Source organism: Alexandromys fortis, unplaced genomic scaffold, assembly GCF_014885135.2.
Source record: "Alexandromys fortis isolate MF-2015 unplaced genomic scaffold, M_Fortis_MF-2015_v1.1 scaffold_9, whole genome shotgun sequence".
Taxonomy (NCBI): Eukaryota; Metazoa; Chordata; class Mammalia; order Rodentia; family Cricetidae; genus Alexandromys; species Alexandromys fortis.
This window is the reverse complement of record NW_026067892.1, coordinates 19,481,936-19,506,890: the sequence shown is the minus strand read 5'-3', so window position 1 is coordinate 19,506,890 and position 24,955 is coordinate 19,481,936. Positions and strand designations below refer to the sequence as shown.

The following is a 24,955-nucleotide window of genomic DNA, read 5'->3' as shown; positions in this document are numbered from 1 at the left end:
AACTATTCCCCAACTTAAAGATCAAAATATAACAGAAGAGACTGACCTGTACCTAAGTGATTTTACAATGTGATAAGGGAAGAAGTGTTAAAAGTATTCAACTGTTGCACCAACGGATCATCATCACTTTGAAGTCATACAGCTTTGCCTATAACTTTTAGCTGTACAGGTCAAATAAGCCCTCTGAGGCTCAGTTTCCTCACAGGCAAAGGGGACTAATGGTGTCTACCTTACAGGGTTCTAGCAATAATGAATGAAAACGAAACATAAAAGCAATGACAGTTTGCCTGCCACAAAGCAGCCACTGTTGTTGAATTAATATGTGCTAAGGGACCTGCTAACATCCTGAGTGCTCTAGGTGTTTGGTGAGAGGAACCTCACGAGACGAATGGAAATTTATCCTATGGAACAGGAGGGAAAGAACGTGGATGAGCAAGGCACATGCCTACATGGGAGGTACCAGGGATGGCTGGAACAACAGATAGAGTCTGAATGGACAGAGACACATCATTCCTCCTGCATGAGAACCTGAGCTTCATCAACAGATGATGAAAAGTCTAAACACAGAATGATGACCAGGGTACTATATCAATATATAACTAAGTAAAACACTAAGGTGTGTGTAGTTTCACAATAATAAACACAGGCCTGAGAGATCACAACTTTAAGTGTAATTTCTTATAAGAGTGGCTTTCAGAACTAAGCTTGATTACAAATGGAAAAAGCTACATCCCATTCTACAGTTAGGATCATCTTGTGGGGTATGCTTTGAGAACGTTATGATCGAGCAGCCTTGCCTTGACTCCCTTATCAAACAACATTGGTCCTAGCATTAAAAACTTCTAATGAGCAGGGCGTTAATTAGTGGCGCACACCTTTAATCAGAGCACTCGGGAGGCAGAGGCAGGTAGATCTCTTTGAATTTGAGGCCAGCCTGGTCTACAGAGTGAGCTCCAGGACAGGCTCCAAAACTACACAGAGAAACCCTGTCTCAAAAAAAAAAAAACCAAAACTAAACAAAAATTCAAATAAAACCCAGCAAAGTTCCAGCACTTAGGAGGCAGAGGCAGAAGGATCTCTGTGAGTCTGAAGCAGACTGATCTACATAAGCAACTCAAGGACAGTCAGGGCTATATAGGGACCCTGTCTCAAAAAACATGAGCAATATCCTCAAATGGCAGGCTCCTTCATTAGGAATATGGCTTCCTCAGAGGACCCTGTAAAGTCCAGAGGTATATATGAAATTTCACCTTTTCACAGTTTGAAGATGCATTTGGCAATGTTGTGCACATTCACCCATCTGCGTGAGAAGAAACTTCTAAACTGCTATGGTTTCATTTCAACAATAAAATTCCCTTAAGTGATATTATTATTCCTATTATTATTATTATAATTAAATGAACTAGGAATGGCACCTATGCACACAAGCACCCAGTGTTCACCTGCACCAGCAGCTCTGTGAGCTTCGACTCCCCATTGTACACAGCTCCCGAGGCTTTCCCTTCTTGCCAGAAGACATCTGCAGAAAAAAGTCAAGGTTCCTCAGTCAGGAGCAGGTATCACTGGGAAGACAGATAGTAACACAGACAGGATAGACAAAAACTTTAGAGCATATGGGGGAAAAAATTTCAAGAACAAGATATATGGCTCAGCAGTTAATATGTATTCTCTTGCAGATGACCAGAGTTCAGATCCCAGCGCCCACATCAGGCAGCTCACAACTCTCTGTATCTCCAGCTCTAGGCGATCCAATGCCCTCTTCTAGCTTCTGAGGTGATCTGCACTGAAGTGTGCACATTCCCACACAAATGCAGTCCCATACATATGAATTTAAAAAAATTAAAGAGTAAATGAATAAGTTGAGTGGAAATTCAATGCTATTCTTATGTTAAAAACCAAAAGAATTTCAATAATGCTTTACCACAGCAAAATAGAGACGAAAGGTTATTCATTAGTGTCAACAACTGCGGGAAAATAGGAACTGCATCAAGGTATAACGAAGAGACAGACAGTAATGCTGCCCTCACCCTCAGCTATTGTCTCTGAACATAAAAGTCGCCCTTTGCCTCCATGTATTTCCTGTTCTCCATATGACCCTGTTCTGCAGTAGCTTCCCCATCCCCTCATTTCCCTATCCAGTCACAGGAAGTATTGGAACTAAGCAGAGCTGACAGACATGAGCAAGTGTGAAATCTCACTATTCAAACTCCAGAGCTGCAGCCAGAGCACAAAGCGTACCAATGGAGGAGCACCTCCAGCTCAGGCCCCACCCTAATACACGCCACTGCAACAGCCACTTGCCCATGCCGTAACACTCAAGAGTGGCATGGAGGTGACCACGGGACAAGGCAAGAAGGGTTCCCCACAAAGTTCCACTTGCTCTCCCGGAAAGGTTCTGCATTATGCTAACAAATCTGTTGAGATGGATCCTTCGGCTCTTTCTGCTATTACAAAGCTGCACCCCATTAAAAGTGGTCCGTGAGAGGGGTGTTGCAGAAACACGCTAACTAAAAAGCGCACGGAACTACCGGCCCTCCGAAGCCCAGTTCTCCAGTTCTAACAAGAGCAGCCATGTGTCTCCATCTACTTTCACTTTTCCTACAGGACATGGCTGTGTACCACACGTGTCTTCAGGCCTGTGGTCACCATGCCGACGGACAGACAGGATGCAGTGTCACATCCTGCTCTTTAACTATTCCAAAGAATACAGCAGGGTTACGACATAAGAAACGAAGGAAGCAAGGCAGCAAGCAACATGCCCTGAAAAACATAGAAATCTACACAATGTAGGTCCCAGGGTTGCTAACTATTCCGCATCATCATATCCTAGACCAGGCGTACTCAACCTTTCATACATTAAAATATGGCGCTGTTATCTACAAACATGTTGAGCCTCACACACAGCTATCTTGGGAAACATGTTTCCATGGGCTACAGGTTGGACACGCTTGTATCAGACTATATCTAATTCTATACTACATAATATCAAGAAATCTACAGATATCCATTAGAAAATTTAAATGGCTGTCTGTCAAAGTGCAATCAGAATTGAGTCCTAGAACAGAAAAATGGATATGAATAGAAAAACTAATTAAACAGAATCTGTTCCTAATCCATAGTGCTATACTAACACTTATTTTTCTAGTTTTGACAAATGTAACATGCTTTACAATTAGGGTGAGGAGCACACAGGAAACTGCTATTCCATTTTTGCTACTTATATATAATTTAAAATGTCAAACTAAAAAGCGTATTTGGAAGGAGATGTTGCCCAGTTGGTCAGTGCTTGACTGGCATGTACTGGGCTGTAAGTTCAGTGCTAGTACTGCATAAACCGGGCACAGTGACACATCCTGCAATCCAAGTTTACAGAAAGTGGTAGCAAGAAATCCAAATATTCAGGTCATCCTCAGCTATCTTAAGACCTGTTTCAGAAACCAAAGGCTTACCTATAGAAGACATGCATGTGTTTATGTTAATACCAGCAACAGCAATACTTAGCATTTACTAAACAAGTATTCAGGGCTGGAGAGATGGCTCAGAGGTTAAGAGCATTGCCTGCTCTTCCAAAGGTCCTGAGTTCAATTCCCAGCAACCACATGGTGGCTCACAACCATCTGTAATGGGGTCTGGTGCCCTCTTCTGGCCTGCAGGCATACACACAGACAGAATATTGTATACATAATAAATAAATATTAATAACTAATAAACAATAAATAAAAAAAACACAAGTATTCAATGACATATGCCCGGTACTACATGTTTTCATATATGATTTCTTTTAATCTTTTTTTTAAGATTTTTTTTTTATTATATAGACAGTATCTGCCTGCATGTATGTATGCCTGAATGCCAGGAGAGAGTACCAGATCTCATTATAGATGGTTGAGAACCACGGTTGCTGGGAATTGAACTCAGAACCTCTGGAAGAAGAGTCATTGTTCTTACCCTCTAAGCCATCTCTCCAGCTCTCCTTTAATCTCTTAATCTGACTTTTAGGGAAGTAGAGGTTGTAGAAATAAATTGGAGCACACAAAAGGTAAATGTCTCTCCCAAGGTCATATTAAAGTTGAAAGTCCAGGCATTTGTGAACCTGAATGATTCTCCGGTTATGCTCTTGAAGATGGTATGTGTCAATGCATATAGAAGACCAATACATCTGTATAAATCAATAGGTGTAGACAAATATACACCCATACAGATCAATTGTACATTCATCCATCAACCACCTACCTGTTTCTTTCTTTTTTTTCAATTAACTTTTTTTTTTTATGTTTATAGGTGTTTTGCCTACATGTATGTCTGTGTACCCATGTGCATGTCTCACGCCAGGGAAGCCAGAAGAGGTATCTGGATCCCCTGGAACTAGAGTTACAGATAGTTGTAAGCCACCAGGTGGGTGCTGGGAATTTCCCAGATCTCTGGAAAAGCAGCCAGTACTCTTAAGCACTAAACCTCTAGCCCCTACCTACGTATCTTTATCATCTGTGTTCATCTTTGTTCATTTTTTTGAGACAGTATCTATTAAAGTCCTAGCTGACCTGATACTACAAGACCTGGACTGGTCTTGGGCTTGCAGCAATTCTCTTATCTCAGCCTCCTAAGTACTAGAATTATGGGAAGCACCACCACACCCAGCTTTGTGCTCATCTTTGGATGGTGGAATTATTTATAGTAATCTTCTATGCCTTGAAACGAATACCGCAATTTTGATATGAATTTTGATACCACAATGTGCAATATGAAATCTGGTCTTTGAAGTAGGGAATGGGTCCTCCAGCACATGTGATCCTTGATCTGCGTCAACATTAGCCAATGAGGGACAGAGGCAGCACCCTGGGCCAAGGCTTACCCATGGAACTGTACTCCTTGAGTTTCTCCAGAACCTCAGCCGTGCTCAGGCCCTGAGCAGGCAGAGCTTTCACATACTCTCTGTCCACCTTTAGGAACGGCATGTGCTTGACGAGATCCTTCTTCGTCTTCCGCAACTTCTCTTCGATCTCCAAGGATAAAGAAAAAACAGTTAACAAGAGGTGAAAGAGTGAAGTATAGAGACCCAGTCAATGGCACAACACCAGACAGTGCACAGGTGTACTAAATTAGAAGGGACTTATCTTTTTTTTTTTTTTTTAAAGGAAAATGAACATTTTATCTCTTTAGCCAGCCAGGGTGTAGAAATTTAAGAAACCAGCTTTCCTTCTAAAAGTCAAAGATGTATTAAATGTCCACCTTTGCCAGCTGTGCTGACATCACTAACACTGCAGTGCACTTGGTTTGAACTGGCTTAAGCCAGCACCAGCCTGAGTGCGACATAAGGCCTTTGTTGCTATGTTGTCAACAACGACACTGCCATTGACAAAGGCTGTCATAAAACAGGCCAAGCTACAGCAAAAAGGGGCCCTAGCTGTTTCACAATTGACAAATAACTTTAACAGACATTTGAAAAGTATGGAGATCCACACAGCTCCCAAGGTGCCTGCACGAACTTAAGAACTGTCAGAATGATTATACCACGACTCCTTAATCTCCATGGGCAGCTTCACCCATCCGACCCAGAAATGCTAGGAGAAACGATGGTCCTTTCTGCCATGAAATTTATCAACTATGATTCTTTTCCATCCTCAAAGGAATACTTTCTGAGCCATTTCTTTTCATTTACTTACTCATTTGCTCAACAAATATCTGCTGAACTACTTACTACTATAGGCTAGGGATACAGCCACTAAAATACTAAAATTAAAAAAAAAAAAAAACAGCTGGGAGGTAGTGGTACACGTCTTTGATCTCTGACTTCAAGTCCAGCCTGCTCTACAAAGTGAGTTTCAGGGCAACCAGAGCTGTTATACACAGAAATCAGAAATCCTGTCTTGAAAAAACAAAACAAAACAAAAAACAATACACAGTATTAAAAAAAGCCCTCATCTCTTGAAGCTTGATTTTAACAAGAGAGACAAAATTCTACTAATTATGCCCAGGAGAAACAGCAAATTATGGACACAACATGGCTACTACTGTTGAGACTTGGGTGGTAAGTACGGAGGGAAAGGCTGTAAGTTACAGTCAATATAGATGCTACAGTGCTGCAGCCTCAGCAATATAGTCAGTAAAGTCTAATGTCCAAGATCTCACACCAGTTTTCATTTTCTCAGCCCTGGCCACGGATGATTAGACTATGAAGGAAGTCACAGAAAAGCTGCTCCTTCAGAGCATGTCAGCACTGAGGAGCAGACCACTGGACAACGTTGAAGCATGCTTCAGACATAGAAGTGTTCTTTAAGTCATAAATAGAAGATCATGCTGTATGTACAGTGACAATACATGAGGAACAAATTATGAAAGCTGAGTGGTCATGCATAGATCACTGTTTTAAGAAGGGAAAACAGAAACCCACCCAGAAAAATTCCACTGGGAAGTATATTAAAAACCACAGCAAGTTCTTCCCATCACCAATTCTTACATCCATTACATTATAAAATTTATTTTTATAAATTTATAAATTTTATACTTACACATAAAATTTACCTTCATATTTAAAATTTTAACAAAATTATAAAATGCAAATGTTATGCTTAATTGCTTTCTGTCTTTTCTACTAAAATTCAAGTTCCATAAAAGGAAAAATCTGCTGCTGTTCAACTGGCAAAACAGTTAAAAAAAAAACGAATATTGAGAACGTGTACATGTGAACACATATAATAACTTCCTGTCTCTAAGCCTCAGAATCTGAAAAATGAAGGTACCTACATGGCCTCTAAGGATCTTCAATTCTATAACTTTATAAGTCTAAGAATAAGTTCTGGAATCCTAGCACTTATTTATTTGTCTCAAAACTGTCGAGGGGCTAGGAATGGAGCTCAGCAGTAAAATGCGGCCCAGCATCTAGCATGTCTGAGGTCCCATGTGTCATGGCTATCACCACTGCTGCCGCCATCACCACCGCCACCACCACCACCATCACCGACAATGATGCCATCACCACTGCTACTACCAAACTTCAACAAACGGAACATTTTAGGGCAGCTCTGCAGTCAAGAGCCTGCCTTACACTGAGGACTCAAGCCCCCACCCACCCACTGCCACCATCAAAGAAAGAATGTTTCTTTGGGAACACAGCTCAGTGACAGACAGCTTGCCTTTTCTGTAGGCGGTACCTGATTTAATTCATACCACTGCAAAAAAAAAAATCAGTCAATCGGTTAAATCAAATCATTCTTGTAACTGAAGGCTGGAGACATTCAAATCCCAAGGAATACTAATGGGAAGTCCTCCTCTCCCTTGTGACACAGCCTGTCACAGAAGCCTCCCGTCCCTCACTCCAGGAGACTCAAAGTCAGAAGTGTAGGAAAAACTGAAAGTAAGTAAAGCTGGGGAAAGCCAGAGAGGTAGGAGACATGTCAGAGCAGGGCACTGGGGCTCTGACGACTCTCAGAACTCACAGGTCTTTACATCTTGTGAGGAGCCTGTCCGGCTTACCCTCCCTTGATAAAGAGTCCAGCCCTGAGGAGAAATCTTATCCCGCGTGAGTGATAGCAAAGAGGACAAAGTGAAGAGAACAGGTCTACTGGAAAGAGGGGCAAAGGGCAAGAAAGCCGCTGTTATCTCTCGCACGTTTCCAACTCTGGAAATGGGGCATTATTGCCAGAGGCCTACCAGGTCCTGTGAATATAGTTTCCCTGGAACACAGGCAGGTTCATCCCTTACCTCTCTTCTTTCTGGGAACCACAGACTCAAAAATGTTTCCTGTGGTTCTTCACAGCAAGTTTGCCAACCTGTAATCTAATCCCCAGATGTGTATCCAAATTCCATCCAGCCAAATACTGTTCTAAAGCACAGTAAGACTTCACTCAGTCGGGTTTTCTAATTTCAAGTTGTTCCTTAACAGACTCCTCATCTCCCCTCTGGAGAAAGTGTTAAGGCGAGGATTCTCAAATGTGGCTTAAGCCAGAGTCTCCTCCTGTGGGGCCATCCATACCACGCACTGGGAAGTGTTTAACAGCTGCCCAGCCTCCACCCATAGATGCTAGAAGCCTGCCATTAGAGTTGTCACCTAACCAGTTTCCATACACTGTCAAATGGCCCCTAAGTTTGGGGGACAAAAATCACTCCTCCTTCTTAAGAATATTGATCTGGCAACAGAAAAAAGTGGTATGCACACCAAACCAGGGAAAGATCCGCACAGACTGTAACCTACCTTGCGTCCAATAATTGGCATCTTCCTTATTAGCCTAAATAATTTCTTTTTAAACCGTGACCATAAACCTACAAGAAACAAACAGGTCTATTAAGGCACATGAAATCCCACGGATATAACCTACTAGTCAACAGACAGCAACTATTTAGTATTCAGTTGTCTTACAACTCCACTTCTGCCAGAGGGAAAGTGTCTTTCAGTTTTTGAGTACTATAGCTATGTGCCCCTCCTCCACCCAGACCTCAACCTGCCCTTACATACACACTTTGTTTTCAGCATACACTTCTAGAGTTTGATGTATTTACCAGTAACAGTAAAGGTAAGTTCCCATTTATTTCTTTTTTTCCTGAAGAAATAGTATAGCCCACTACTGTACTAGACTTGTTTTCCTCCTTAGAAGTACTAAAGATCAGCATTTCCCCATTCGTTTCTGTCTGTGTATGTGCAAGGAATGAGCACATGTGTGCTCGTGCTCAGCTATGTGCCGGCGTGCATGCACATGTGTATTCCATTAAAGGAAAGTTCTGAAATCTATTTAACATTCTCCTTACCGAAGGACACGTTCTTAATTTTTGCTATTACAAACCAGGCTAAAAATAAGTAATCTTTTAAACAGGCCATAGTGCACACAAATGCTCTGTACAGATTCTTTTGTTGTCCAGGAGCAACTAGGAGACCCTCACCCAGCTTTTATCCAAGGCATGAACTGAATTATGAACCTCTGATGCATTCCTAAGGAATCTGGGTAGCACAACTCCTAACTTAGTGCCACCCATGCGTGTCTATGCCCTCAACTGGCACTCATCAAGGCCTGCCTGCATCTTTGCTTTACTGTGCTTGCGTTAGGTAGCACTGTCCTTCTACTACTGTATCCCATCAACACTGTAAATCCTGGCAACCGAACCACTGAGACCCAGACTATGATAAAGCAACAAGAGAGACTGAAGCCACTGATTTGTAAGCTCTATTTTGTTTTCAGAATGTTTTCTCCTAGATATACAACTGATGTGGGATTCCCCTCTATATACTATAAATATGCATTATTACCATTGGTTAATAAAGAAGATGCTTTTGACCAATGGCTTAACAGAATATAGCGAGGCTGGAGAGAGAGCAGGCGGAGTAGAGGGAGACGCCATGTAGCCAAAGAAGAAAGATGCTCGGGAACCTTACCAGTAAAACACGAGCCTCGTGGTAAAAAATAAAATAATAAAAATGGGTTAATTTAATATATAAAAGCTAGCTAGAAATACGCTTAAGCTATTGGCCAAACAGTATTATAATTAATATAGTTTCTATGTTATTATTTCGGATCTGGGCAGCCAGGACCAAACAAACAGCCTCCATCTACATACAACTAAGCCTTTTTATGTGAATTAACTATATCCCTTTCTCTATATTAAAAATTCTTGTGGGGCATGATGGGACAAGCTTTTAATCCTGGTACTTGGGTGGCAGAGCAGGTAGATCTCTGTGAGTTTGAGGCCAGCCTGGTCTACAGAGCAAGTTCCAGAATACCCAGAGCTGTTAAATAAAGAGACCCTGTCTTGAAAAACAAAACAAATAAATAGACAAGAATTCTTCTGGACCAAGATGGTTCTGTTTCTGCTACGAGGTCAGCAAAATGCATGGCACAGCAAACTGACAACTGAAATATCTCATCACAGAAAACGGGTAATGAATGCTAACTAGCTCACCTTAGCCAGGATAGAATGCATGCATACTTCCGAACAGTATGCTGTACATAGTATTTACAGTTTAATAAATGTTTTAAAGAAGTAAATACCTAAAACTCATACTAATCATAACAAATAAGTAAAAATGTCAACAGCTCTAACTTTAGTCTGGTTTTTATAAATATACAATCTTAAAATGAAATGTACCCAGAATGGTTATTTGAGGGGCCAGGGAAAATGGGAAATGGGGGCTTTGAAATTTTCTGGGCTTAGAGACAGGGTTAATATAGCCCAGGCTGACCTCAAACTTCTAATCTTCTTGCCTTGGCTTCCCAAGGGCTGGGAGCTCAAAGCTGCATCACCACACCTGGCTCTCCAGGAACTGTTTGTTCAAAGTTCAATATAAACTAAAGAGAAAATTCTGGAGATAGAGAATGTATGGTGTGAATTAAATGTAACTGTCACTAAACTTTGTACTTTGAAATGACCAAAATGAGAGGCTGGAATATAGTTCAGTGGTAGAGAACTTGCCTGGCATGCACAAGGTCCAGCGCTGGATCCCAGCAAGTACCTTCCCAAGCTTAAAAAGGTACCGTAAGACATGAACATGGTTCACAGACACATATGTAGGCAAACACCCACACACATAAAATATAAAATATTTTTAAAAAGCAACATAGATATATATGTACTATCACAGTTAAAAAAAAAAAAAAAAGAAAGCCAACAGGAGGACCACTGCAAGCTACATGCAAGTCTGGTCCACATAGTGAGATTCTATCTCAAGCTGAAACAAAACAAGACAAGACAGATAAGATGGGGGAGAAGAGGAGGGAGGGAGGGAGAGGGAAGAAAGGAAGGAAAGAAGAAAGAGAGGGAGGGAGGGAGGGAGGGAAGGAGGGAGGGAGGGAGGGAGGGAAGGAGGGAGGGAGAGAGGGAGAGAGGGAGGAGATAGCAAGCATAACTGAATAAATGAATACAATGGCTCCTTGCCGCTGAATCAAACACTTCCTGAAATGAAAGGCCAGTCTCATCAACAGTGTAGGGGAAAATCTAGCAAGGATGAGGAATAGAAACTAAAGAGTGCTTTAAAGCTGCAGTGAACTCTAATTTTAGACAGGGCAGTCACGTCTCATTTTCACTTCAATTAAAAGGCTCTAAAGCAGGGGAACTTGCCCCTTGGCTCTCATGTTTTGCAACATTTATTTTGTTTTAACTGCAATGCTACTAATAAAAAGATTTAAAGAAACAAAACAACAACAACAAAAACAACCCACAAAGAACATGAGAGGCTGGAGAGATGACTCAGTGGTTAAGAACATTGCTCTTTCGAAGGACACAGTTTCCCATCACCCACATGGCAGCTCCCAACTGACTGTCTGTTTCTAACTCCAGTTCCAGGGGATGTGACACCCTCACACTGATACACATATAGACAAAACACTGATGCACATAAAAATAATAAAAATAAAATCATTTTTAAAAAAGATAAAAAACAATCTGGTTTCTAAACTGACTTTCCTGGGGAAATGGAAAGAAAAGCAGAAAAAGAACAATTAAAATGCCCCCAACAGATGGCATTAAGGAGGTAGAGCAATGGGGAAATAGCAAACAAATGAAAAATGATTAGATTTTCTTAAAAGTTATTTATTTCTTCTACTACTAAGGAAGTTACTCAAGATATTAGTAAGTGTGGGGAGAACCCAGAGAGCATTAAAAAATACCCACTGCCAACATCTACTTTTTGGTTACAAATATAATCACACAACCTCCCAAGCTCAACAGCCTGTGGGAGAAAGTAACTCACAGGGTTATGGTCATAGTCACCTGAAGGTCTAGGTGGGGAAGAGATGGGAGTGCAGGAAAGGTGCTTTTGCCTTAGGAAGGTTAGGACGTTTGCAAGCCAACCACTGAAAGACAGCTCATCCTCAGCAGCCCCATGTCCCTCTTAACAGAAGTTCAAAGGAAGAAGAGCCATATGCTACCATGCAGATATTCCCAGGACTCCCTGACAAACGGTAGCTCTGCAAGCACTGCTCCAAAGAAAGCAATACATTTTCAAACAACACTATATTCTAGGAAGAAACTGGTACTGAAAAATGTGTAAGCTATACTCTGAGAGACTTGTGAATCTTTATAGTAACTAATAGCTAAGGGATTTTTATGTAAACTACAAATGAAAAAAATTCACAAAACCAGAAATAGTAATAGTTATCCAGAAGTATTAACAGAATTCATAATTCATAAATAAGGGTCTATTTCCCATCTAAAGAGATTTTATTTTTATTTTTTTAAATTTATTTATTATGTATACAATATTCTGTCTGCATGTATGCCTGTAGTCCAGAAGAGGGCACCAGACCTCATTACAGATGGTTGTGAGCCACCATGTGGTTGCTGGGAATTGAACTCAGGATCTTTGGAAGAACAGACAATGCTCTTAACCGCTGAGCCATCTCTCCAGCCCCCTAAATAGATTTTAAAAGGCAGAACTAAATCAAGAGATGCTTCCAACCCATGAACCGTGAGTGACATTCCGGCCCACCTTGACACAAGAGGCAATATACTTACTCTCTGGCTGGAAGATAAGCTCATACACCCAGACTATCAGCAGGGTACACAGGACACTCCACGCAATTAGCTGCCAGGGCTCATATTTGGTGCAATACCCATTCACATAATTCTTGGCTTTTGTGGAGTATGCTTCCAAAATCTCCAAGTAAGGCTCAAAGTCCTTCTAGAAATGTAAAAGAAAAAAAAAACCAGAAACATTACTAAACGCAGAGAAAGGAAGTCTGTTCTTCAATTCCCATTTTTCAAGGGCAAAGCTGATATTCACGATGTGGCCGCACCTCAGCAATAATCTTATCTTCTGCGGCCCTCAAAGTTTCGACAACAACTGCTCCATCTAACAGTGCCACATGGACTTTGACACAATTTTTGATCTGCTTATTTTGTAAAATAAGAGGACTAATCTTGATCACGTCAGTGTTAGGCATCACCTTTATCTCACTGCTAGTACTCTGGGACGGTTTCTCTCTGAGTGACATCCCAAGTCCTTCTTAACTTATAATTTTGACACAGGGTATGACTAAGTTTCCAGGCTAGTCCTGAACTCACTTTATAGGGAAAGCAGTTCTCAAACTTAAATCCTCTTGCCTCAACCTCCCAAGCAACTGGGATTACAAAATGGAGCCACCAAGTCTGGACAGATCTCACTCTTAAAAATTCATCTCTAAATTTCTGTCAAGCATTAATTTATGATAGGCTTATCACAACCAGCCTTGCAACAGTCTTCTCTTCCATTTCTTATCTCCCTGACTACAAGGTTAGGCCCCTTAGGATCTGTTCTTATGCCTATTTACTAGAATATAGCACCTTGCAAAACTTAGTTTGTTGGATTCTTTGTTATTCACTCACTAACATTTTTTTTTTTGGTTTTTGGTTGGTTGGTTGGTTGGTTGGTTGGTTGGTTGGTTGGTTGGTTTTTAGAGACAGGGTTTCTCTGTGTAACAGCTCTGGCTGTCCTGAAAATTGCTTTGTAGACCAGGCTGACCTTAAATTCACTGAGATCCACCTGCCTCTGCCTCCCTAGTGCTGGGATTAAAGGTGTGCGCCACCACTGCCCGGCTTACTATCTAACATTTTTAAGGCACTAAGCTAGTACCTTGCCCCCAGTGAAGGAGTTCACTGGGATGTATTTACATTATAAATTTTATTTTCTGTGTATCAATGTATTGCCTGCATGTATGTCTGTATATCACATGCATGTATGGTGCTAGAGGAAGTTAGAAGAAAACATGGGATACCCTGGAACTAGAATTAGGATGGTAATAAGTTACCACGTGGGGACTGGGAACTAAACCAGAGTCCTCTGCAAGAGCAAAAAGTGTTCGTAATCGAATCAGTTCTCTTGCCCCTACACTTTCGTATATATATTACATGCATCCATACACAAATGATGAAATTCTTCAGAAGGAATTGTATAGAAAGGGGTCAGTGTATGCTAAGAAAGCATCAAGGAAAGGCTACTTTCCTAAAGGGAAGAATGATAAAGAGAAAATAATTTTGCTAATATATTCGTTTTAAAATGGGGTCTTTCTATGGAGTCCTGGCTGTCCTGGAACTCACAATATAGACCAGGCTAGCCTCTAACTCATACACCTTCTTCTGCCTTGGATGCTGGGATTAAAGGTATGTGCCACCATGACCAGCTTGAGAGAGATAAATTTTAAGTTAGTTAAAAAGGTAGAAGAAAATTCTACAGACGTTTAAAAAAAAAAGTCATACAGGAAGAGTACTGCAGCTGAAAATGCACAAAACGAACCCAGATATAGCACACATTCTTACCACGTGGTAAGAGTGAAGCTACACAGATCAGGGACCATGTCTGTCTTAACCACTGCTGCGTTCCACCATACAGCAAGCACACAATCTTAACTGAACACAGTTGTGGATAGTGGAGGGGAAAGGGATGCATCAAGCAGAGAAGTGAGGCAGGGAGAATATTAAAAATGGGTTTGGGCGAGGGGGGGGGGCTGGAGAGATGGCTCAGTGGTTAAGAGCACTAATTGCTCTTCCAGAAGACCTGGGTACCCGACATCTGTAAGAAAACACCAATGCACATAAATTAAAAATAAATAAATTTTAAAAAAAGGGCTTGAAAGCTAGTCATAAAAGCACGCCATGCCTATAATCCAGAATTTGGAAGGATGAGGCAGGCCAGGAAGATAATGAGTTTGAGTTCCAAGCTAGCCTAGTCTACACAGTGAAACCCTTTCTCAATAATTATGTAATAATAATAACAACAATAACAGTAATAGGCTTAGAGAAAATAGCATGAAAGGTCAATTATAAATCGATAAGAAGATTTGGTAAAGTAAGTAGATGGTATATACTAATGTTGTAAATCTTTATCTACATTGAGCCAGAAACACCACTTTGGGGGCTTCTATAAACATCTTATTATGTTCACAGAGAGAAATGCTCAAGTGTGTTCCTTTTAATGCTTTTTGTTAACAACAAAAGAAAAATTCAAGAAATGTAAATGTTCACAGACAGAGAAATGGTTAAACCATAACACATGTTACGGATCCATGCTGAAACATTAAAAATAAAGATCTTTTTATAAAGAAAATTTATGAAAAATAATATTAAGTAAAAAGGAAATAAATCAGGACTATAAAAAAGACAAATTGTTGAACATGCAAGTGATTTTTTGCTTTAAGATTATTTGTTGAAGATGACTCAGAGCAGGTATCAGCAACAAGCAGTTCAGTTGAGTGATTGCTGGAAAGGGCAAGGGGGAAATGAACAGGGTTTGCCCTGACATAACACTGGGAATGTTCTATCAATTTCTTATCAATTTGATAAGAAAAAATACATTTCTGCTTTGTGGTTCCCATGTTCTGAAAAAAAAATGTGATTAGTCAGCCTCCTGCTCTGGTCACCACATTTCTACGCCTTCCTAGTCCCTCAAGGGACTCTACCTTCTGAAGCCATAACCCTAAACAAATGTTTCTCTCCTCGTCATTTAAAAAAAAATGCAAAATTGGGGCGGTTTGTGTTTTGTTTTCATGACAAGAGCTCATAGAACTCACTACATGGCCTAGGACAGCCTTGAACTAGCAGTAATCTTAATGATTCAGCCTCTACATGCTGGGGTTATAGATTTAAGTCACCATACCCAGCTAACAATACAAACGTAAAAGACATTTCTAAAGGTGTAGAAACTGGATTTAGTGGCCATCACAGTTAGCTTCAAATGTCAACCAGACAGGGCTTAGTCATGTGAGAAGGAAGTCTCTGATGAGGGACTGCTGGATCACACTGGCCCGTGGGCATGTCCGTAAGGAAATGTGTGGACTGTTACTTGTGTGCACTTGGACTGCACTGGGTTATGCCTCAGCCTGTCAGTAAACTGGCAAGCAACATTCCTGAAGTTTCTGCTTCAAGTTCAGGCCCCAAGTTCCACCAACGACAGACTATTGACCTGGAAGTGATGCCAAATAAATCCTTTCCTACAAAGCCTCTGGTCCGTGTTTGAGCACAGCAACAGAAGGATACTAGAACAAAAACTTTCGGCTATGAGAAATTATGGAGTGAGGATAGTATAAATAATTCCAAATTTTCAAACTCGAGTTTGAGAGATTAGTTAAGGGGTTTACCGCTTAACTACGGCAAGACTAGAAGAAAAGGAAAACTAAAGAAGTAGAAGATATTTTGAAAAAAAGATGGTACTGGCTTGAGTTTTCTTCCTCTTGGCTATCTATTATTGTTAAGAATACAAGATCTCACAAATAGATCAGGTACTTAACAAATCTTTCTTGAACTGACAATGACTAAACGCTTACATTCCCCTCAAGCTAGTGTGACCAGGAGGTAGAAACCTTTGGAGGTTATGAAATCATGGAGGAGCTGCCATGATTACAAGAGACAGAACCCAGAGAGTGAGGTCACAGCAAACAGACAATGTCTAGAAACCCCTCATATGAACTCTCTTCTGAGTGCCACCTTCTAGAAGTGGACCCTCAACTTATGCTGCCTTGAACTTAAGACTTCCAGCCTCCAGAACGGCCAAAAAAAAAAAAAAAAATGAGTTTTTGTTGTTTATAAGCCACTGTTTAAGGCATTATGTTACAGCATCCCAAATGGACTAAAACAATACCTTTAGTAATTGGACTAATAAAAGGCAATTAACATTAGGCAAGTTTTAGGTTCCCTGAGGGCTACCCATGGAAACAGCTCTACAACAGGTGACCATTCCCCAGAGTCCACTGTTGCTATCAACAATTTCAATCCTACAAAGCAATGGCAATTACAGCATAAAAATTGGGAAAGACCAGAGGAGTCTGTCACCAAAGGGATGCCATGATTTCTACCAGGAGACTAGGGTCAAAGCTGCAATTAAACCACATAGTTAAACAGTGTGTTATGACCTGGGTGGTGGTGGTGCACACCTTTAATCCTAGCACTTGGGAGGCAGAGGCAGGAGGATCTCTGTGAGTTTCAGGCCAGCCTGGTCTACAGAGTGAGTCCCAGAACAGGCTCCAAAGCTAATGAGAAACCCTGTCTCAAAAGACCAAAACAAAACCTGTGTTATGAGTAGGGGGTACTAATTCCTAGTTCACATAGAAAGTACATGTTGTCCGTGTCAAAAGATAAAATAAAATATTGATTCTTCATTGCAATGAATGAAAAATAACAACATTAAAGACAAAGCAAAGAACAGGAAATGAAAAACAAATACTCAAAAGCCTTAAAATTACAGTATGAAGATAGATAGTCTTCATTAATTAATTACAAAATTAAATTCAGCAAGAACATACTTTCTTGGTGACTGTGTCAATTTCTTTTAAAAAACTATTTTTAAATTTTCAAGTGTGTGTGTGTGAAAGAGAGAGAGAGAGAGAGAGAGAGAGAGAGAGAGAGAGAGAGAGAGAGAGAGAGAGAGACTCTCTCTCCAAGTTACATGTTGTTGGAAACCACCCAATGTGGGTGCTGGGAGCTGAACTAAGATCTTCTATAAGAGCAGTTCCTGCTCTTAGCCCTTGCTATCTCACTGGACCCAACTGTGTTGATTATCAGGAAGAGAATGGGAATCCTAGAATTCAGTTCCACTGTAAATTCTCTATCTCCAAAGACAGTAGGAACAAAGTAAAAAAGGCTCATGACAAACTTGTGTAGGCAAATAATTAATCACAGAAATTTCTTCTGGCTTCATCCTAAGTCCTTTTTGGGTTACTACAAACAACAGGCTCAGTCCCCAATGAAGAAGCACCTCACCACACAGACGGCTCACGGAACAGTTCTGTGGAGTAACCTAGCATTATCTCCTTGGAAAAAGGCAAGCTCCTTTGGGTCTTAAAAACAGTACAAACCCCAAGCTGGGTCCTGATGCAACACTGCAACACAGAATCTAGGACCTAAAGGGAACCCTAGTGATCAAGAACAACATAAACAATCTCACTTTATAAGCAGAGGCCCCATGGGTTTGAAATGATGTGCTTACGATCCTACAGAAAGGTTTAGGACAGACTGAAAAACCAGAAACCTGAGTTTCCTAACTCAATATTCAGTCACCTTCCCTCCCTCTGTTGCTACTGCAGTTCTGGGGACTGAGCCAAAGGCTTCTCGCATATCAGGTGTATACTGTACCACTAAACTACAACCCTAATCTTTCCAGTCTTCTTTCAATGCTTGATTCTTAAGAGTCCCTGGGCAAAAGATTGCCTGATACACTGCTTTCAAAAGTACCCCAAGAGCTTTCTGTTTATAATTTATGTTCGGGGCAGACTCTATTTTAGGTATATGATACCACTCACATCTAACTAAAGTTATACATCTATCTTGTCCAACAACCTACTAATATCCACTGGCACAGGAATTTAAGGCCCAATAACCCCCAAACCCAGGTGAGCTGGGAAACACTATAAAGAGGGAAACTGACACTCTGATAACAAGTAATCAACATACCAACTTCCACTGGTGTTTATAACCTCGAGATGCAGAGGGACAGCTCTACATGTGGAGTCCTCTACCCCAAAAATTCCCTTGCCCAACCTATGAAAGCCAAGCCCCCTGAACCTGAGCGCGCAGTTTCCATTCCCTTGTAGATTTCTGCCCTTCGCTGTTCTGATGAAGGAAAATCTGCTCCCGCAGAAATCTGTCTCCTTTTTCATTTTCACATCAGCTCAATCAATCCCAATCTAAAACTTAGTATCTACGGTCTCCTGTAACAATTGACTATTGGCTTTTAAATAGTGGACTGTGAGCTGAGACTGTATTATCAAAACCTCTCAAATTGCCTGCTTGCCCCAAAGCACACATCTGACCATAACTGAGACCTCAGGCAGAGAGGAAGGCATTCAAACAGTAATGATTTTCCGGATCTCTATAAACCACTATCAAATTAGAGCTCTGGGAAAGCTATTTCCCAACAGAAGATTGATCCTTTTACCCCAGTACAATGTTTTCTTTGCGCTTCTAATGTGCTCAACATTTAATATGCCTTGAATTGGCCATTTTTTTAACGTGTTGGTCACAGTCAAACTGCATTAGTCTAGGGGCACTGTGATTTAATCTGACCTGGAGCAAAGCTTCAGAGAGAACAGCACAAAGACTTTAATCCATGGTCTTCTGGTGCTACTAAGACTACCAATAAACTGAATTAACCTATCTGCTTCAATACTTCCTCAACTAAAGTGAAATAGTTGTAATCCTTCTATCCTTCAGATCATGTGCTTTGCAAGATCCTAGGAAGTTTTACATCTCTGCCACTGAAGCTGTTCAGGGCACAATGGCTTCGGACTGAATATGGAAAAAGAAAGGCCAGTCATTTGTAACTGAGCTCTGTATCCACTGAGCTGACAAGCTTGCCAATCACAGTATCACAGGTCATCAGAGCACATCTGTCCTGCACAGGCAAAGATACTGAGATCCAAAGATCACATTGCAAAAGCTGGGGCGGGGGGGGGGGGGCAGGAAAAAGGACAAAAACTGTTTCATTTTTATTTCCCATCACCTCATTTTACAGAACCAAACTATGAGAGGTGCAAACCAGAAGATGCACAGGCTCGACACTTGCAGTTCCCATAGTTCCTCCTAGGTCATTTCTCTTAATGGCCAAAGTAAGGGCCCACAGCTTCACTACCCTCACAACCAAGAACGACACTGCCAAATGACCAGAATGGAGTATCAAAGGCCAAGCAAGTCCCTGAGTGCGGCTTTCACACCTGCTACCTGCTTCTAAAAGAAATAGACCGCTAATAAAAGAAATTAGTTCAAAAAGTACTCTGGGGACTAGAGAGATGGCACAGCAGTTAGGAAAAGCTTGCTGTTCTTGCAGAGGAACCAGCTCCAGTTCCCAGCACCCACAGAGCTGCTCACAACCATCTCTAACTCCAGTTTCAGGAGATAGGACACTCTGTTCTGGCCTCCACAGGCACATATGTGATCCACATAGACATATGGGTAAACATCATATACATAAAATTTTTAAGTTTTTTAAAAATTACTGACTTCAAAGTCATAAAAAGTTACTGTTTGAAATAATCTCAAAGACCATCTACTCCAATCTCATTTCAATGATGAAGAAACTAAGGCTCAAAAACTAATTTCAAAATGTGCTTCCCCTCAGCTCAGACCTACAAAAAAATCTATCTTCTGGCTCACCACTTTCTACTAAACCAGTGGAGTACATCCACATTACCCAAGGACTATAGTTCAGAATATCCCCACTGGAAGTTCACTTGGTGCTGAAAAAGCCCAGAAATATGTATTCTGAAACAGGAGCACACAAGTTCTAGGCAACTTAGTGAAACTATCTCAAAATAATAAAAACAAAAAGGCCGGGCGATGGTGGCGCACGCCTTTAATCCCAGCACTCCGGAGGCAGAGACAGGCGGATCTCTGTGAGTTCGAGACCAGCCTGGTCTACAGAGCTAGTTCCAGGACAGGCTCCAAAGCTACAGAGAAACCCTGTCTCGAAAAACCAAAAAAATAAAAAATAAAAAAAATAAAAAAATAAAAAAAAATAAAAACAAAAAGGTGAGAGGACTGAGATGGTGCTAACTGGTAGAGCAGTTGACTAGCCCTGGGTTCAAGTCCTAGTACAAGGAGTAGGGAGAAATGGCTCAGGACCCTTTCCCCATCCTTTTCTTTATAGGGAAACAACAAACAGTTCACTTACATTGCTGAGACCCAATTGCCCAGCTCTTGGGAAGGAAGGAAAAGAAATTCTCCAAGCAATAAACCAGTCACATAAATCTACCAGATCAACTAGATCAATTGTTCCTAGTATTTATTTTTTAGACAGACACTTAAAAATTTTAAAGCTACCTTGCAATTCTGCAAAGAAAGATATGAAAGTAGAGAGCCCTACCTAGCATGCGTAAAGCCCTGGGTGCAACCTCTGCAAAAAAACATAAATCATTAGCATCCATTTTTAGTACAAAGTATACTTAGTGCTCATCAAAAAGACACAGATAAGCAGGAAGCACTGGGCCACTTTGCCCTAGTTGGCAGTTCCTCCAGCACTCAAGAGTTCTTTACTGATTGCCCACAATCAGAAAAGAAGATAAGGCTTAAAAATGAGATAAGGCTTTGCATCCTAAATGATGGCAACTTAGAGAGGGGTCTGTACTAAAAGAATGTGAAGACTAAATCCCTGAAATACCAGCCTATAGGAAAAAGAGGGCAGAAACTTCTCACAATCCGGGATTTAAAAAAAAACCACTGGCTTGAACAAAATCACCACACCAAACACTTTTGCCTTGTCTTCTATGCTGGTGTCCTTTTCTACAGAATCGTATATTAAAGACTGTTTCACTCTGTGAGTTCGAGGTTAACCTGGTCTGCAGACTTGAGTTCCAGGACAGCCAAGCTACACATTGAAATCCTGTCTCAAAACAAACACCATTTTGCTTTCTCTAGTATGGTCTAGTGTGGTGACTGTGTTATTACAAAGGGAAACCCTGGTGCTCACATTCTGGTAAGAAAAAGAACAGACTTGTGGTCTCATTTCCCATCCCACACCTCATCAAAAGGCTGAGCTTTAGAGCAGAAATTAGCTACCAAGGAAAAGAAAAACCGGTTATACCCAGATCAACTACTTGCGAGTTCTATGATGGAGACCCAGAATCTTACACACTACATCCTATAAGACTTCAAAGTACAAAGTAAACAGGTAAGAAAACATTGCCTCTAGGAGCCTCAAAAGAGAGCAGAGTTAATCAGCAGAAGCAGATCATAAGCCCAAAGGGAAAACTCTCTGGGGTCATTAAAGAAGTGAGAACTGAGCAACAAACCCAACAGCCATTGCAGCCAAACTGCTGTGGTACAGAAGAAACAGGCTCCATCAAGAACAAACTGCACACTTCCCCTAAACCGCCCCTGCAGGAGTCCAGGTGATCAGTGTCTGAGATCCATCTCAGAAAGCATACAGGCCCACAGGTTCTCTCCAGCCACCCACTGAAGGTTAGACTGTACGCTCAGTATTATTCCACAAGCACTTCTAAGTGAATTGTTCTACCTGCAGCCCTGGGGTACTAAAGTAAAACTCTTCCCCATCGCTGATATATCAAATAACCCTGGCCACAGAAGGAGAAAGAATACAATGTTCCCAATCACTGGGAGTACACTGGTGCAAACATAAAGTCTTTTAAACTCACAGAAGTAGAAGAGTCAAAGTACTGTGTGTGTGTGTGTGTGTGTGTGTGTGTGTGTGTGTGTGTGTGTATCAATCATTCACGTGTGTGCACAATCAGGACAAGGCATCAAAAAAAGACAAGCTGCTTTCTTCTGGTAACAATTCTGAGCACCTTTCTTCTGAAACACATCAAAAAGTACTAGAGGGACTGGCAGGATGACTTGGCAGTGAAGAACTGCTTTTGCAGAGGTCCTGAGTTTGATTCCTAGTGCCCACATTAGAATTAAAACACCCTGCAACTCCAGCTCTAGGGGAATCCAAGGCCTCGACTTTCCGCAGGCACTGGACTCATTCATATGTACATCCCACACATACACAAATAACTATAAAAAGTAATAAAAATACATCTTTTAAAAATGTACTAGAGGAAGCTTAAATTAGGTGAAGAACTAAATTCAATTAGCAAAAGAAATGCTGAGAGACACAGAAGAGTATAAGGGGTATGGTGCCACATTCAAATGCACTGCCAGACCCCTAGCTCTTAAATCCCCCCCCCCCCCAGCCAGGCGTTGGTGGCACACGCCTTTAATCCCAGCAGAGGCAGAGGCAGGTGGATCTCTGTGAATTCGAGGTCAGCTTGGTCTAGAAGAGCTAGTTCCAACACAGGAACCAAAAGTTACTGAGAAACCCTGTCTCGAAAATGAGAAAAATAAAAAAAATAAATAAAAATAAATTTTTAAAAAATTCCCAAATTAAAAAAAGAAAAAAAAAGATTTCATAGAGAAATGCTCTTTCAGCCTATGCAAGTTTCCTCCAATGTGTTATTAAATGTGCTCCAAACTCTTTTATCATAATGGCTTACTGTGTTGACCCAGCCAGGTTGCCTTTCAAAGCACAAAGAAATGTATTATTATTTTGTGGCGGTTTGAATGAGAATTGCCCTGAATAGGCTGATATGTTTGAATACTTGGTCCCCAGTTGGTAGAAATGTTTGGAAAGGATTAGGAGATGTGGCCTTGGTGGAGGAGACATGTAACAGGGTTTGAGGTTTCAAAAGCTCATAAAAGGTTTCCCTATTAGCTTTCTCTGCCTCTCACTTGTGGATCAGATATAAGCTCTCAGCTACTGCTCCAGAACCATGCCTGCCTGCTTACTGCCATGCTCCTTGCCATGGTGGTCACAGACTCACCCTCTGGGTAGTAGAAAAGTAACTAAGACATTTTTGAAGACTAGAAATGTGAATTTACAGAATAAGTAAGATCCATTAAAATAAGCTATATTAATAAATATTTAAAAAAATAATAAAATGCTCACACATTTAAAAAAAAAATTGGGGGCTGGAGAGATGGCTCAGGGGTTAAGAGCATTGCCTGCTCTTCCAAAGGTCCTGAGTTCAATTCCCAGCTACCACATGGTGGCTCACAACCATCTGTAATGGGTTCTGGTGCCCTCTTCTGGCCTGCATGCATACACGCAGACAGAATATTGCATACATAATAAATAAATAAATAAATAAATAAATATTTAAAAAATAATAAAATGCTCACACATTTAAAAAAAAGAAATAAAATAAGCTATATTCTTCATGAAGAAAAGATTTAATTTCTTTGAGCATATCACAACTGAGGATAAAGTTAGTGCATAAGTTAGATAAATATAACTAACCATACTAGATTATCTTTATTACTGAGTTAAGAAGCCTAGGGTTAGAGAGATGGCTCAGCGGTTAAGAGCACTGACTGTTCTTTCAGAGGACCCAGGTTCAATTCTCAGTACCCACATGGCAGCTAACAACTGTCTATAACTCCAAGATCTGACACCCTCACACAGACATAAATGCAGGCAAAACACCAATGAACATAAAATAAAAATAAATAATTTTAAAAAAGCAGCCTAGACTTCTAAAATTGTCTACAAGTTTTATTTTTAAATATGTGTACATGTACATGTCTATATGGGATTATTTACATTGCATGCAAGTGCCTGCAGAGACCAGAAGCATCAGCTCTCACTAGAAGTTACAGGTAGTTGTGAGCCACCTGATGTGGGTGGTAAGAACCGAACTTGAGTCCCCACACTCTTCACTGCTGAACCATTTCTCCAGCCCTGACTTTCTAAATTTTTAAATATTGGTGGAAATCTTTCCCCTACATGAGCATGCTAGTATTAGAGATAAGAAATTTTAATATGCACCAGCTGAGTCACTAAGCCATGGGAAGCTTGCAATCCTGTTCACAAGAACAAACCAGGGACTTGATCTTATCTGGCTCTCTGACCGACAACCTGCCAACCTTTGGGAAAGTCTACCATCCAAGTCTTAAAACAGAAATAAGCAGTGAGAGAATTTATCTAGACAGAATTTATCTGACAGAGTTTCAGATATTTTAATAATAGTGAAAAGCCAACAGGGAAATGTTTGCTTCCAATAGAAAGCCAGTATTATCTAGGTCACCCTCTGGGTTACAGCTTCTGACCCTAAGATAACATTACAGCTCGCCAACCTGTAGAAAATTGATGGACAGGCAAACAAATGTTCATATATAAACAACAAAGTTTGCCAAGGTTCAGTAAAAGTTCTAACTTCCATCCTCACTACTGAAGAAACTAGTCTTGTCTCCGCTTGCACATTCTCTTTTCTTGGTTTATTTTCCTTTGTTTTGAGACAGGGACTTACTAGCATCCGGCTCCTGGTTGACCTGTTACTTAGCAGGAAGCCCAGACTAGCCTCAAACTCACAGAAATCTCTTCTCTCAGCAGGTGTGTGCCACTGCACTGGGCTCATTTTCATTGCCCCTGCTCTATAAAAATACGTGTGCTTTGGATTTCTCTTTTGAATAGATTATAAGTGACAAGTTTCCCCAATATGAACAAAAGTCTTTACTATGTTCATTTTATATTTGAAATATGAATAATGATTTGACCTTATTAAAGTTTTTTTAA

The 24,955-nt window shown here is 40.8% G+C and overlaps 1 protein-coding gene across 2 annotated transcripts in view; it reads right to left on the bottom strand.

Annotated features, from left to right (window-relative positions):
- The window catches only part of Sgpl1 (sphingosine-1-phosphate lyase 1), a 49,298-nt gene that overhangs the window by 13,852 nt on the left and 10,491 nt on the right, over positions 1-24,955 (bottom strand). For both annotated transcript variants that reach the window (XM_050138152.1, XM_050138145.1), the window contains exons 3-6: positions 12,439-12,604; positions 8,192-8,259; positions 4,853-5,000; positions 1,443-1,519 (exon numbers count right to left, since the gene is read on the bottom strand). In XM_050138152.1, the coding sequence (XP_049994109.1) occupies positions 1,443-1,519; positions 4,853-5,000; positions 8,192-8,259; positions 12,439-12,604 (459 nt within the window). The remainder of the gene's footprint in view (positions 1-1,442; positions 1,520-4,852; positions 5,001-8,191; positions 8,260-12,438; positions 12,605-24,955) is intronic.